This window comes from Protopterus annectens, chromosome 3.part1 (assembly GCF_019279795.1).
Source record: "Protopterus annectens isolate FY-2018-M chromosome 3.part1, PAN1.0, whole genome shotgun sequence".
Lineage (NCBI taxonomy): Eukaryota > Metazoa > Chordata > Ceratodontiformes > Protopteridae > Protopterus > Protopterus annectens.
Genome location: NC_056732.1, coordinates 70,150,694 through 70,164,954, shown reverse-complemented (window position 1 = coordinate 70,164,954; position 14,261 = coordinate 70,150,694). Strand labels below are relative to the sequence as shown.

Here is a 14,261-nt window from a genome sequence, read left to right as displayed (position 1 = left end):
CAATTAAGACAATGGTAGTCTCCAATAAACCCGCTTTCTGTAGGACCTTTAGAATTAGAGGAACTGGAGGAAAAGCATAAAGAAATGCCGGGGGGCCAACTGTTAAGTGCATCCTAGAAGGTATCAGGGAGAAATGGTTGCTGCATTTGGCATTGTTGGGCGATGCAAACAGGTTGCAGCAAGGCTGGCCCCATTTGCGGATGATCACTTCTGTAACTTTCTGATTGATGGACCACTCATGTGGCCATAGAATGGCTCTGCTCAACCTGTCCATGAGGGCGTTGGATTCCCCCCGAGATGTTCGTTGCTATTAGAAAGTGGCTGGAGGCCATCACCCAATGCCAGACCCCGAGAGCTTCTCGACAAAGTGTGTATGATTTGGTTACCCCCCCTGTTTATTGATGTTGGCCGTCTGAATTGCAACTGTTCCCATAGGAAGACAGGCCTGGAATGCTTGCAATGCTAAAAGTGCCACTCTTATCTCTAGGGCATTTACATGCAAGTGAGACTTGTGTTCTTGACAGATGCCTTGAACTGTCTTCCCACCCCCACCCCCCCAATCTGGGAAGCATCTGTGGTCACCATGGCCAGAGGTGGAGGAAGAATGAAAGTATGGCCTCGAAATACTAAAGGTAAGTGAATCCACCATTGGAGATCTTTTTTGCAGGCATTGGTTATCATGATCTTTGGAGACATTGGAAATTGCAAGAGAGACCATTGAGCAAACAGCATCCACTGGAGAACCCTCATGTGGAGATGAGCTAGGGGAATTATGATAGATTCAGCCATTTTCCCTAGGACTTGTAGGACTAGGTTTGTGGTGGCTTTGGACTTCTTTGTTAGAATTCTGACAAGATGATGGAGGCCGTCTACCCTGTCTTGTGGAAGCCTTGCTATCTGAGTGGTAGTGTTTATCTCTGCTCCTATGAACAAGTAAAGTTTGGGATGATTCTAGTGCAGATTTTTCATAATTTACGGTAATGCCTAGTGAGGAGCAGAATTGGACATAATCCCTGGATTGGAATAAATGATGCATGGTCGAGGCTATTATGAGCCAGTCGTCCAGGTATGGAAATACGCGGATTCCTATGCGTCTCAAGTAAGCCGTTACTACTGCCATGCATTTGGTGAACACACTGAGGGCTGTAGTAAGACCAAAGGGCAAAGCTCGAAACTAAAGTGACTGGCTCCTAGCCGGAAGCGCAAAAACCTCCTTGACCGCCTGCCCATTCGAATATGGTAGTACGCATCCTGAAGGTATACAGAGCACATCCAATTGTCTTTTTCCAGAAATGGAAGTATTGACTGCAGTGTTAACATCTGGAACTTCATCTTCTTTACTGATTTGTTTAGATTGCTGAGATACAAAATGGGTCTCTGGTTCCCTGCTCTCTTCAGAACTAAATAATTTTGAGCAAGTTCCAGATCATCTCTGGTCTGTGGGGACTTCTTGGATGACTGTTAGCAGCTTTTGAATTTCTATATTCGCTTGTTCCTTTTGACTGGGTGGAACATCTGGAATCATTTTGCTTCTGAGAATAGGAAGGGAGAAAGGGATTATGTATCCTCGGGATATTATGTCCTGCACCCATCTGTCATTTATCTTTAGCCAGATTTCTTGGTGCAGGGACAATCCCCCCACCCCCTTGGACAGCCTCCAGAAATCTGGCACTCCTTCAGGAGCGCTGGAAAGGTCTTCCAAAGAAAGATTCTCCGGAACCTTGGTTTTGCCCCCCCCCCCGTGAGGGCGGCATCTTCTCTTACTGTTCCCCCCTTTGCCTCTGGGGAACTTTCATCTTGCATGTCTCGGTAAGACCTGAGATTTTTTTGTGCCACATCTTTCCACTACCTTTTTAACCCTTGGGAAAGGGTCTAGTAAGAGTGGAAAAATGCACTCCAATGGCAGACAAGGACCTACTACCTTCTTGTTCACACCTGGTGAGCATTTCTTTCACTTTAGGCCCAAAAAGGGATGAGTAGTCAAAAGGGGTGTTATTGAAGGAAGACCTGAAGGGCTCCGCAATATCTCAAAGATGCATCCATGCCTGCTTCCTAAGAGAGGTACCTGAGCCTGCTTGCCCTACCTGTTCCATCTGCTGCATAAGAATGAATCACATGGACGAGTTGAAAACTGAATTCAAGGTAGCAAGCTAAGCACTGATTTTCTCTGCCATCACTGCATCAGTTACAGCTCCTTGGAGGAAGTCTGACAATTCTTTAACCAGGTCCCACTGTAGTCTGGTGAAGTGAGTGAGATAATTCAGAGACCGCAAAGCAAAGGTAGCTGATGCGAAGACATGCTTCCCATACCTATCCATGGTCCTAAAGTCCTTAGGAGGATGGATAGAGGTACTAGTCTCAGAAAGTTCCTTTTTTCTAGTGGCCACCGCCACGACCATTGCATCAACTCCAACACCCTTTGTGAGAAACCCTTTTTCTTTTGGGGCAGTGATGCATTTATTTGGACTCCTAGGAGTAGGGTCTATGGTGTCTGTGGTCTCCCAAGCCTTTTGCGAGATTAATTCAACAAGCTTGTCGAAAGGGGGAGTACCCCAAGTAGTTGATGGATGAGAAGCAAGGGCTTTCAGGAAGACTGACTCCTCAACCAAAGGGGTGGAGGGCTGCCAATCACCTCTCTGTTTTAATAATTCTAGGATGTCTTCAAAAGAGATATCTTCAGGAGGTGATCATGGGGACCCTTCTGCATCATTGAGGTCAGTGTCAGATGTGATGCACTTTTCCAGCGAGTCAAGATGCTTCCTCTTGCATGTCCTCTTCAGGGGGACCTCTTCAGTGGGAAACTATGGAGAGGTTTCAGAAAAGGGGGCAGTACCCTGAGGTACATCCAGAGCCCTAACCTCTCTGCAGACCTGTGGAGAGGGCTCGTGTGAAGAAAGACACCTCGCCTGAAGAGGGAGGAAGAACCAAAATAGATGGTGTCCCAGACTGTGAAGAAGTCAAAGCCCTGCTCATTACCTCGAAGGCAGACCTTTTCACTCTGAAGTTGTCCCCTGATCAGACAAAAGTCAGAGCCAAAGGAATCACCAAACGAGAAGAGAACAACTCCAAAGTAGAGGTAGGAGCTAAACGCACGATTTCTGAGACCCCCACAGGCATTGTCGGATCCACAGAGATTTGACCAGTCTCCATGGACCCGAGAGGGGAATGTCGGCTCCCAGAGATCCTCAGCTCCAAAAGCAGACACACTGGGGGCAGATGTTGGAACTGAGGAAGTTATGGGTCCTGGACCAGACACCGACACAACTTGGATATCAGAATCTTCTAGCTGCGAAGCAGGAAGACGGATCAAAAGAGGAACTGTAGCAGAAGATGGGGTTTGAGACTGACCAGATTCCTTTGGGCTTGGATCCACATGAAGTTTGGCCAAAGCAGATGTCTTCAAAAGTCTCTCTATGACCCTACCAATGTCTTCATCAGATAAACTCTTGGTAGACCTAGTGGAGAGGGTAGGTGACTTTGATGTCGCTAATACTGGAGAAGGGAGCCTGGAAGATATCTTCTCAATACAAGGAGAACCGCTCTTATGTCTATGTGCAGTGGAACTATTCGGCGCCAGTGAAGATTCCCTTTCCGAGGGAGTTCTGGGGCCAGGAGAAGATGTCTGCTCCAACAGAGCCTTTGGATCTGTCAGTTTCAGAGCCTTCTGCTTCGGCTCCAATAAAGATCTTTTAGTTGGCTTTTCTGAAAGATCGGAAGATATAGCCTCAGAGAAAGGCGTTTTCAAAAGGCCTTTCAAAATCAGTTTATTTTGGCATTCCATTAACGCCCACTGATTAAAGTTGTGGCAAATGGAACAAGACTCTTGCAGATGAAGAGGCCCCAAACAATACACAACCACAAGTGTGTGATTCGCTAAAGGGCATCTTCTCAGTGCACTTTTCACACTTCTTGAAGCCTAAAGGCTTGCTTTCCTGTTTTTGGGACATGATCTTAGTAGAAAACAGAGATAAAATAGCACAATCACTCTAAGGAGGAGTAAGTCCTCTAACTTAAACGGACTTCACCCACAGACACACGAGCAGAAACTAAGACTCTAAAACGAGGCGAAAGAAACAGAAATACTACTAGTACTACTACTTTTTTTTAAAGCATAAAGAAGGGAATAAAAAGGTACTGAACGGAAGGTTAGGAACACCCTCTAACTACAACGGGCATTCCTAAATGCTCTCAATTTAAACGAACGTCTAATGGGGCAAAGTTGGGTAAAGAAGCAAAAAAAGTAAGACATTTAGAGAAGAAAAGATAACCCATGCTAGAATAAAGTAGTGAAAAAGTTGTACTCAGGCCAGAGCTATAGCCAAAGAAACCTCTTTGCAGTGCAGCAAACGAGATCTAAAGCAGTTAGAGGAATGCATTATGGGTAAAGAATGAGGCCCATGAGCTTTGCTGGGGAATTGGCCAAGACGGAGCCAACACATTGAATCCAATCCACAAGTGAGAATAAAGGCAAGATTGACATCACCACATCCTGGAATAAATGCCTGACCCAGACTGGTCTGGGGGGACGGGCAGGATGACTCATTTGTGAGCAGCTTGGCAATTTCTGCGGCTGCCTCCTCCCGTTGACCAGGTGGCACATCTGGGGAGGAACGGGGGAATGGCGAAAGAGAATCGAGTAACTTCTGGATATGATCTGCAGAACCAAACAATCATTCATAATTGACTCCCAGGCTGTTGGGTACAGAAATAGTCGCCCCCCCCCACCAACTGCCTCCAGAAATGACCAGTCGGGCAACCCCTCAGAGTTACTGGAAGGGTCTGTCCAAGAAGGAATCCTGAGACCCTTGGTTCTATGGACCCCATCTGCCCCAAGGGCGGCGTCTGTCATATCCCCCTCTGCCCCTGGGAGAAGGTGAAGCCTGAGCAACTTTGGAAGAACCCCGAGACTTCTGAATCCACATCTTCTTGACCCCATGCTGATTCCTTGAAAAAGATCATTGTGGAGTGGAGAAGTAGATCTCAACAGCCAACAAAGGTCTTCCCATCCATCTCGCTCTGGGTTAACTTATCACGTCTCGCTCTGGGTTAATGTATCACAAACCGTTTTTGCAAACAAGGTGGAAGTGTCATAGGAAGTGTTCGTGAAAGACACCTTAAAGGGTTCTGAAAAAGTGGAAAGCCAGAGCCAGTCATGCCACCCAATGGCCATGCCTGTTTTTGCAGACCTGGAGGCACCCTTGTTAGCATGTGAGAGAAGCCTCATGGACTTATTCAAAATGGAAGCTACTGTGGCCATGTGGGAGGAAAAAAACCTTCTCCTCTGCTGCCATGCACTCAGACTTGGCGACCTCCTTGACCAGGTCCCTCTGCAGTCTGATTACATGTACCAAATAATTTAGTGCATGTAAGGCAAAGGTGGCCGACGTCTAGATCTGCTTTCCAAAATGATCCATCGTCTGAGACTCCCTGTCTGGAGGGTGGACCAAGGAGCTCTCCTCTCCTGAGCCAACTCCTTGGTGGCCGCCGCAACCACCGTGGCATTGACTGGGGACCCCTTAGATCAATGGGGCTTGTCAGATGGGGCACTAAGCACCTTGCCTGGGTGTCTGGGGATGGGGCTCAACCGTGTCCAGTTCCTTCCATGCCCCTGAGGAGATGAGATCCATGTAGGGATCTGGGGGGGGGGGGACACCCAGGAGGTAGAAGGTCCTGTGCCAAACGCCTACAGAAATACTGATTCATCTCAGTTGCTTGAGGGTAGACCACCCACCACGTTGATGAAGGATCTCCATGATGTCTCCAAAGGAGACATCCTTGGGGGAGTGATTGGGGGAACCCTCCATGTCCTCCAAGCTGGTATCGGTGAGACTCCAGTGGGAAGTCTAAGTGCCTCCTCTTACACATACGCTTCCGAGGGGGGGGATCCGGGGAGAAACGAAGGCCCTGGGAGTTCCCAGATGGGAACCTCCTGGGGGAAACTGGTGACAGGCTGTCCCTGGCCCACAGAGAGAGGGAGCCAGAATGGAAGCCAAGGAAGTGTGTGTCAAGGCTCATGAAGGAGCCGATTGAACCCTCTCCACCACCTCGAACACCGAAGGCAAGCGGATCCCCGAAGGTGGGATGGCCAGAGCAGAGGCAGGATCTGCCACCCTCTGCAGATACAGAGGCTACATCTCCGAGAGTCTGTTGGCTCTGAAAATGTCACAGTTGAACCACTCAAGGCAACAGGTCAAAGTACCAGGGACCAACAGTGCTGACCCCTTAACACCTGGGAACCTCGGACCCAAGGACTCCAAAACTGGGGGGGGGGGGTCAGATCAGAGAAAAAGCAATAGGGATAAAGGTGGACTGCATGCTCCTGGCCCCCAGAGGGGGGTGGAGCAGGCAAGACTCCCAGCTGAATCTGGCCGAAGGAATTTCAGCATCATCCTGTCCACTTCACCTTCAGAGTGCAACAGACCAAAGAGGCAACCAACTCGGGCGTGGAGTGGTGCCAAGGAGAAGCAGAGAAAGGGGACAGAGCTCGAGAGGTCTCCGGCTCCGGGGAAAAGCGAGGAGACAGGAGCCAAAGGAAACACCAGCTTGGATCCGGGCAGGACTTAGCTGGAGGTTCAGCCGGGGGAGACTGGTCAGGAGACCGCTTACTAGGCGAATCCCACTCTCCAGATCGGAATTTTCTCCATCCCTGGACTTCTCAGCAGGAGGTCGAGTCTCAGAACCTGGGGCAGAAGAGGAAAAAGAGGCCTCTGCAGGAGTTGGGAGAAGACCCTTCAGAATAAGTTTGTTCCTCCAGTTGATCAAAAAGTGGGGGTTGAAGCCTGTGCAGATTGAACAGGTGGTGTCTAACTGGGAAACACCCAAGCAGAAAACGCACAGTGTCAGCATTGGATGGAGGAAGCTTATGCCCACACTCTGCGCACTTCATAAAGCCTGGCTTAGGGGTCTCAGCCATGGCTAGGAAGAAAACCTTACACACACCCATGTCAGAGAGGAGAAAGAATAGAATTAGGAGCCCCAAAAAAGAGCACTTAACACCCGGAGCTTGGAAAATTGGAAAATTGCTGCTGTTCAAAGCAAGCACCCCAAAAATTTGGGGGGGCATTATGGGTAGGAGAGGAACTTGGACTTTGGATCCGATGCTGGATTATGGGGCCGAGTCGGTTCTGTGCTGGATCAGAGTCCCTCAAATTAAAGATCAAATGAAAACAACTTCAGATCAAGGGTTACTTATACTGGCTACTGTAATGGAATCGCAAGAGCCATTTCCAAACTACTGATGGTGAATAAAAGTAATTTTTGAGCACAGCCCACAGTTTAGGATGTCGTGTTCAGAGTTTAAGCTGTCAAGAAGCAAGTCTACTAGCAGAATTTATTTTATTTCTGGAGCTGCAATATACAAATAAGATTTAAATGAAACCAAGCAGCACACTTTCATATTTATATATATATATATATATATATATATATATATATATATATATATATATATATATACATATATATATATATATATCTATATATTATCTATATATCTATATCTATATATATATATATATATATATACATATATATATATATATATACACATATATATATATATATATATACATATATATATATATATATATATATATATATATATATACATAGATATATATATATACATATATATATATATATATACATATATATATATATATATATATATATATATACATATATATATATATATATATACATATATATATATATATATATATATATACACACATATATATATATACATATATATATATATATATATATATATATATACATATATATATATATATATATATATATATATATATACATATATATATATATATATATATATATACATATATATATATATACATATATATATATATATATATATATATATATATACATATATATATAATACAAGCTGCGGTAGCATTGTCGCCTCATAGCAAGACGTTGTCCCGTTCGATTCTCAGCTAGAGCGTCTTCTGTGTGGAGGCATACGTGAACGGGGCGTGCCTTCGTTGAAGGTTGTGCGTCAGGGCTGGTAACCCGGTACATAAAAATCCGCTACCAATCATTAGCGGACCGGAGTTGCGCTGTGGCGACCCCTAACCGGGAAAAGCCGAAAGACACAAATATATATTATATATGTATAAAAGACTTGCTAAGTCTCTCAGGAGGCAATTACCTTGCATTGGGTAGGGAGCTGCCTGGGACACCACAGGCCCCGGAAGTAGCAGACTACTACCTAAAAAGTTAAGTCTGTTTTGTCGACAGACAAAATTGATCTCCAGAAAATAAATATTACTTTCATTCCTATAATTTACAAGGTAAGTCACATAATATTTTTTAGAAAAAAGAGTTAAAAGTATTCTGCAGTGGTGGACATAAAATAATGTAAAAAGAAATCAAGTGTTACCTGAGCACACGATTCTTCTGGAGATGTGGCACTGATTCCAAAGAGAACTGGGAGATCTAGTGTGTGTACAGTAAATTTTTCCAATTTATGAAGCAATGCAGGAGCTAGGTGTGTGCTCTGACCTGAACCAGGTCTTCCTGCCAGCAGCAGTCTAGGTCTATAAGACATTGGGTGGAGACAGGCACTCCTGCAGGATGCAAGTAGAAGTGTTAATGATAATTTCAAAATACAACTATCATTATGCTCTTTCAAAGAGGTCACTATTTTAGAGATGCCAAGATAAAAGTAAAATGTCTCAAAATAAATCATAATAAAAATCACCATTTAAATTGCAACTCTGAATAAAAGCCATGCTTTTCTACAAATACAGCATATGCCGCTGCAACTTTAAGAGTAAAATATTAAGAATGGAGGACTTGTGTAAAATGTTTTTGTTATGGTAAAATAAAGTCCTATAATAGAGTATATATGTACGAATGAATACAGATAAAAATGTTGAACTGTAGAATAAGCCAACTCACTTTCATTTATCACTGCAGGATGAACATAACACCCAAAACAGCTTTTTAAACTGTCTGAATTATTTAGTTAACTGGTAAAAGCCAGTTTCCCTGTGAATATATAAAAGTGCTAACATCCTTTCAGACATGTCTTATAGGTTATGACAAAAGACAGGCAGCTGAAAATTCGGGTTAAGTGCCACTTCAGATACCACCTTTACATTAAAATGAGCCACCCTGGGGAAATCATATTAATATGCTCTTTAACAGAAGGAAGAACACAATGGCAAAAATGAGGTGGTGCATAACCCATCAGGATAAAAGCACTCATCAAATTAAAACTCTGAGGAAATATAAAGTCTACCAAAGCCAAATTTGAGGTTAATCTGGCCTCCCAGGCCAAGGAAAACCACAAGACAATCTTCAGCTATCTCCGCAGTTTCAAAGGCGATACGTAATTGTGTGCAGAGCTTGTTGTTAATGGAGCCACCTATACTGAGCCATAAGAAATAGCAGACCTACTGGCACAGATTCAGTTCTACCTTTACTCTTCTCCTCCTCAACCTCCTCTCAGGAAATCCCATCAAATATAATTCCCCCACTTTCACTAGGGAACAGATCCTAAATGCTCTCTCAATGAGCAAGAACACTGCATTAATGGGCCCAGACAATATCACAGGATGCCTTCTGAATAGCATGAAACAACTTAACAAGCCCTATGGAATTACTATTTAACCACAGTTTTCAAGCCTAATGAATGGAGAACAGCAACAGTCATTCATCTGCACAAAGGTGAGCCATCTACAGATTCTGGAAACTACAGACCCATGAGCCTCAGTCTGACATGCAAACCCATGTTAAGAATTATCATGGAAATGATCAATAATGACACAGGAAACTACCAGACACTGGACCCAAACCAATTTGGTTTCGTCAAGGGCAGGTCATGCCTGCTTAACCTGGTAAACTTCTTTGAGAAAGTCAGCAAAGCAGTGCATAAGGGTAAAACAGTTCACACTGCCTATGGCATTTGACACAATATGCCACTAAGGCGGGTTTGAAGAGGTTAGGTATATACCTTTATGTCACCCGGTGGACAGACAGCTGGCTCACAGCAGGACCCAGGAACTTAGAACAGGGGAGTCCGTCTCAACAAAGAGGCCAGTCACAAGCAGAGTCCCTCCAGGAGTGGTGCAGAGACTACTCCTTTTTGACATTTACTTCTCTGAAGTCAAGGCCAGTATCAAGGACCTCTTGCTGACCAAATTTGGAGATGACCACAAATTAGCAGCAGTCTTAGAATTTCCCAATTAAACTAATGTTCTCCAGGAAGTGCTGACAGACAAAACTTGCATCAGAGCCATGGACTAAAATTAATGCTAAGAAATGTATAATGGCATCTTTCTGGAAGTCATCCACCCTTGCTATCTGTAATATTGACAGCACACCCCTAAGAGTCAACCCAGTAGTCAGGGACTTGGAGACACACATACAGTAAGCCAACCTCTGACTATCATGCGTCTGTGTCTACAGTACTGAGTAAATCATTCTATGCTGTGCAACTTGTAAAGGTACGTCATCTAGGTCCAAAGAGGTCATTGTTACACTGTATTCCGCATTCAGGCCTATCACTGAGTACAATGACCCCTTTGGTATGTACCTAACCAGGCACATCCAACAACTGGAACCTCCATAAAGGTTCCTCACTAAAAGAATACTGGGTGTAGGTAACATGTCATATGCAGTCTGCCTCAAAGCCCAATCACTGTACTCAATCTTCTACATGCCATTGAAGGGAGAGCTATGCCAGTCATACAAAGCACTGTCAAACCCCAGCCTGATGGGCCCCATAAAATAAACAGTACCAGAATTACTCATTCTAAATACTTAAACTTTGCCTGTGATATAAATATGACTTACTAGAGATACCGGTTAAGCATCCCAGAGACTACTCCATCTCTGGAACAGGCTTCCCCATTAAAGCATAGTTCCTCCCTAATCCAAGTGAAGTGCAACTTGGACAGTTGGATGGGACCAGGAAATTCATCCTTCATTCGGCACCTATACCTCTACTGGACACAAGCAGCCTGTAAATGATTAGTCTCCCAGGCCTCAGCTTACACTTATCAAGGGTGCCAGAACTTGTCGGAGATCTGGGATGCATAGTTAGGCTTAAAAAGGCCCTAGTGGTCATTAGCCTTCTACACACCTATGAAGCTACGATGGAAAAATAGCTCTGAAAGCCCCATCCACTCACCATGAGACAGTGCACAGCTGCCTGCATGCCAGGGTTTGAAGAAATAAAATATACCTACCCGAGGCAACATTCAACAAGAGCAAGGTTTTCAAAGATGAAAACTTAACTGCCAGTGAAGAGAGATGCATGCTAGAGTTAACCTTTGTAGCAAAAAAAGATCCAGAGTTTTCTACACTTCTCTGAGAGAACAGACCTGTGCAAAATGTACTGTCACTGCAATTAGGACCAAGAGAGGACAGTCTACTTTTAAGGCGAGTTGAAATGACAAAGATGCAAGATGCACTTAAAATGAGCCGCAGGAAAGGCCATTAAGAGCAAGATCTACTAGGTGCTTAAAAACATCCGGCTCTTTGGCTTTGGTGGGAAGAATGCCTATTGGTTCACACCACAGAGAAGCACTTCCATTTAGCCAGACATCAATTTCTACTGCCAAGGCATTCTGTCTCAAACAGAATGCACAATACCATATCTGATAAATTGGCCTTGAAGGAAATCAGGTTGGCAGGTTACAACTGCTAGATTTATGCTCTTGAGGTTGGAATGGACCTGTGACACTTCTTGAATCAGCAAAGAGCAGTCTGTGGAAGTTATATGTAGGTAGAAATATGGCTACATTAGCCACAGAAGGGCTATAAGAATGACCTCTCCCTTACTCTTAAATATTTTGGGGATTTATGAAATAAGTGGGAATATATAGAGGAGACCCCATCTTCAGGAGATGGAAAATGCATTTCATGCACATTTTTCCTCATGGCTATGTGAAAAAGAATCTATCAAGTTCAAGTACTCCCATGAGAAAAACGAATTAGGCCAGTTATTCAAGCCCCCAACCACCACCACCATACAGAGACCTTGTGGTTTGGTCCTGGAACACGCACAGGGACCAAGTTTCCACTTGTACTGTTCACCTTGGCTCTGCTCAGCACATGCAATTACTGTATTCAAGTCTGAAAGAATACAAAATGCTTCTAGATGAAGGTCTTGGTGACAGGTTATGTCTCAGACTATTATTTCCCGGCAACAATGGGAGGAGGGTGCATTCCTCGACTGTTTGCATACCAGATGATGTCTGTGATTACACTTGGGAATCCTGAATGCAGAACTATTCTGAAAGCCCTTAGGACTAGAATGAAAACCATTTCTTTCAAGCTGACATGCTCCCAAAGTCATGGAGGGGATAAAGCTGCCTTACATTTTCAAGTAAGCTCAAACGGGCACCTCAAGTGAGAGCTGAGGCATCGAAGGACAAGGCCTGGATCCTCTCTGCGACCACAAATGGAATACCCTGACTTCTTAGCACCTGCTGCGGTCCCCAAATGATTTCCACCTCAATGAAGAAGATGGGAACAGTGGTATTGGGTGCCTGTGTTGTTTAGGCTTTTCAGTCACCACTGCATAAATCTCAAAGGCATCCTGGCCAAGTTAAACATACGAATGGAAGTAAACTTGCAACTTCAGGTACACTGGCACCAACAGCAGACTAAGTTGTGTTGTCTTGTTGCATGACAGGAAACAAAATCTAGGTACCTACTTACCATAATGACAGATCTGGATGAGCAAGTCCATCCTCATCAAAAAGTAGGACCAGCATGCGAGTCTACTCCAGACAGAAATCACTACCTGCACAGACATGCATAGTCCTTTGCTCCTTCCTTTTTGGTATATACTTCTCTGGCATTTAAGCAGGTATCAGTGATTTATGGCTTATGAAGTCTGATACTTGTTCAAACTGGTGGCAGTTACCAAATACCTTTCCGGAACTCAAATTCTCCAGTAAGGGTTTGACCAAAGAAGTGCTGTGAGTTAATCGTGGGCTTACTCTCAATGTCAGGAAAACCAGTATAGTTCACTTGGCAAAAATAAAGAAGTTATGTACCTACCATAACGTTCCATGTTAGTTATCTTCATCTCGCCTTCTTTCTTGCTGGTTGGGATCGGAGCCGATCCTCGGCTCCGACTCTGCCATCTGCTATAGCTCGAGAGCTGTTTACTGGTTCGAGGCTACCCCTTATCCCATGATGCCTAGCGCTAGCTACCCAGATCTCATTTGAAAAAGCTAACCCCAGACATAGCCAGAGAATCAACCTGTCCAAACAAACAGGTTGAGCATACCTGTCATACTCTCTAAGTCAGTAGAGGAAACAAACCAGAGAACACTCAGCCAGTGAAACCAAACTGCTCTCGATCCAATAGGACAGGGGGACGGAGGGCGGGACACAAGAAAGAAGGCGAGATGAAGACAACTAACATGGAACGTTATGGTAGGTACATAACTTCTTTATGTTAAGTTGTCCATCTCGCCTTCGTTCTTACTGGTTGGGACAGCGTCACTAGCACCTACAAACCCGGGTGGCTCATTGGAACAGACTCTTCAGAAAGTACAGTTTTGTACCTACCATAAATGTAGATGTTCGAGTGTATACACTAATGCAGTCATTACACTTGGGTTATCCTGCTGTCAGGCGGTCCCTCAGTCGGCCCGAGTTCCAAAGTCTTGTTCCGGCGTTGGTTGCTGTCATTTCTTCCCTGACGTCAGTACAGCCGATGCCATTTTCTTCAGTTTTTCTTGCCTCAGATGTCAGGTGCCCCCAAAAAGGTAGGCAATGTAAATTGCTAATAAAACATACATATGAAAAGCAATCAAAAAACTTTCAGTTACCAGCAAATACTCCCCATAGGTAGTAAAGGATAGAAGACTTAGGTACATACCAGCAAGTAAGAGGGGAAGGGGGGAGGGTAACCTGGACTGCAGCAGTGTATACACTTGAACATCTACATTTATGGTTGGTACAAAACTGTACTATGTTCATCGTGTTACACTGCTGCAGTCATTACACTTGGGTAGAATCCCAAAGCTGAGGTAGGGTGGCTGGTTCTATAAGGCATTAGGGGTGGCTATAAGGCCCTGCAGTACTGCAGTGGCAAAGTCAGCTCTGGATTTAGAGTAGAGAGGCAGATGGTAATGTTTGGTGAAGGTATGTACAGAACTCCAAGTTGCTGCCTCCAAAATGTCCTTGGTAGGTACACCTCTGAGGTAGGCAGTTGAAGTGGCGGTTGCCCTGGTGGAATGAGACCTAATGCTGTTAGGTACAGTTTT

The 14,261-nt window shown here is 44.4% G+C and overlaps 1 protein-coding gene across 1 annotated transcript in view; it reads right to left on the bottom strand.

Annotated features, from left to right (window-relative positions):
• Positions 1-14,261, bottom strand: part of ATAD2 (ATPase family AAA domain containing 2) — a 1,885,102-nt gene that overhangs the window by 849,175 nt on the left and 1,021,666 nt on the right. Inside the window, exon 13 of the mRNA XM_044066177.1 lies at positions 8,408-8,701. Coding sequence (XP_043922112.1) covers positions 8,408-8,701 — 294 coding nt within the window. The remainder of the gene's footprint in view (positions 1-8,407; positions 8,702-14,261) is intronic.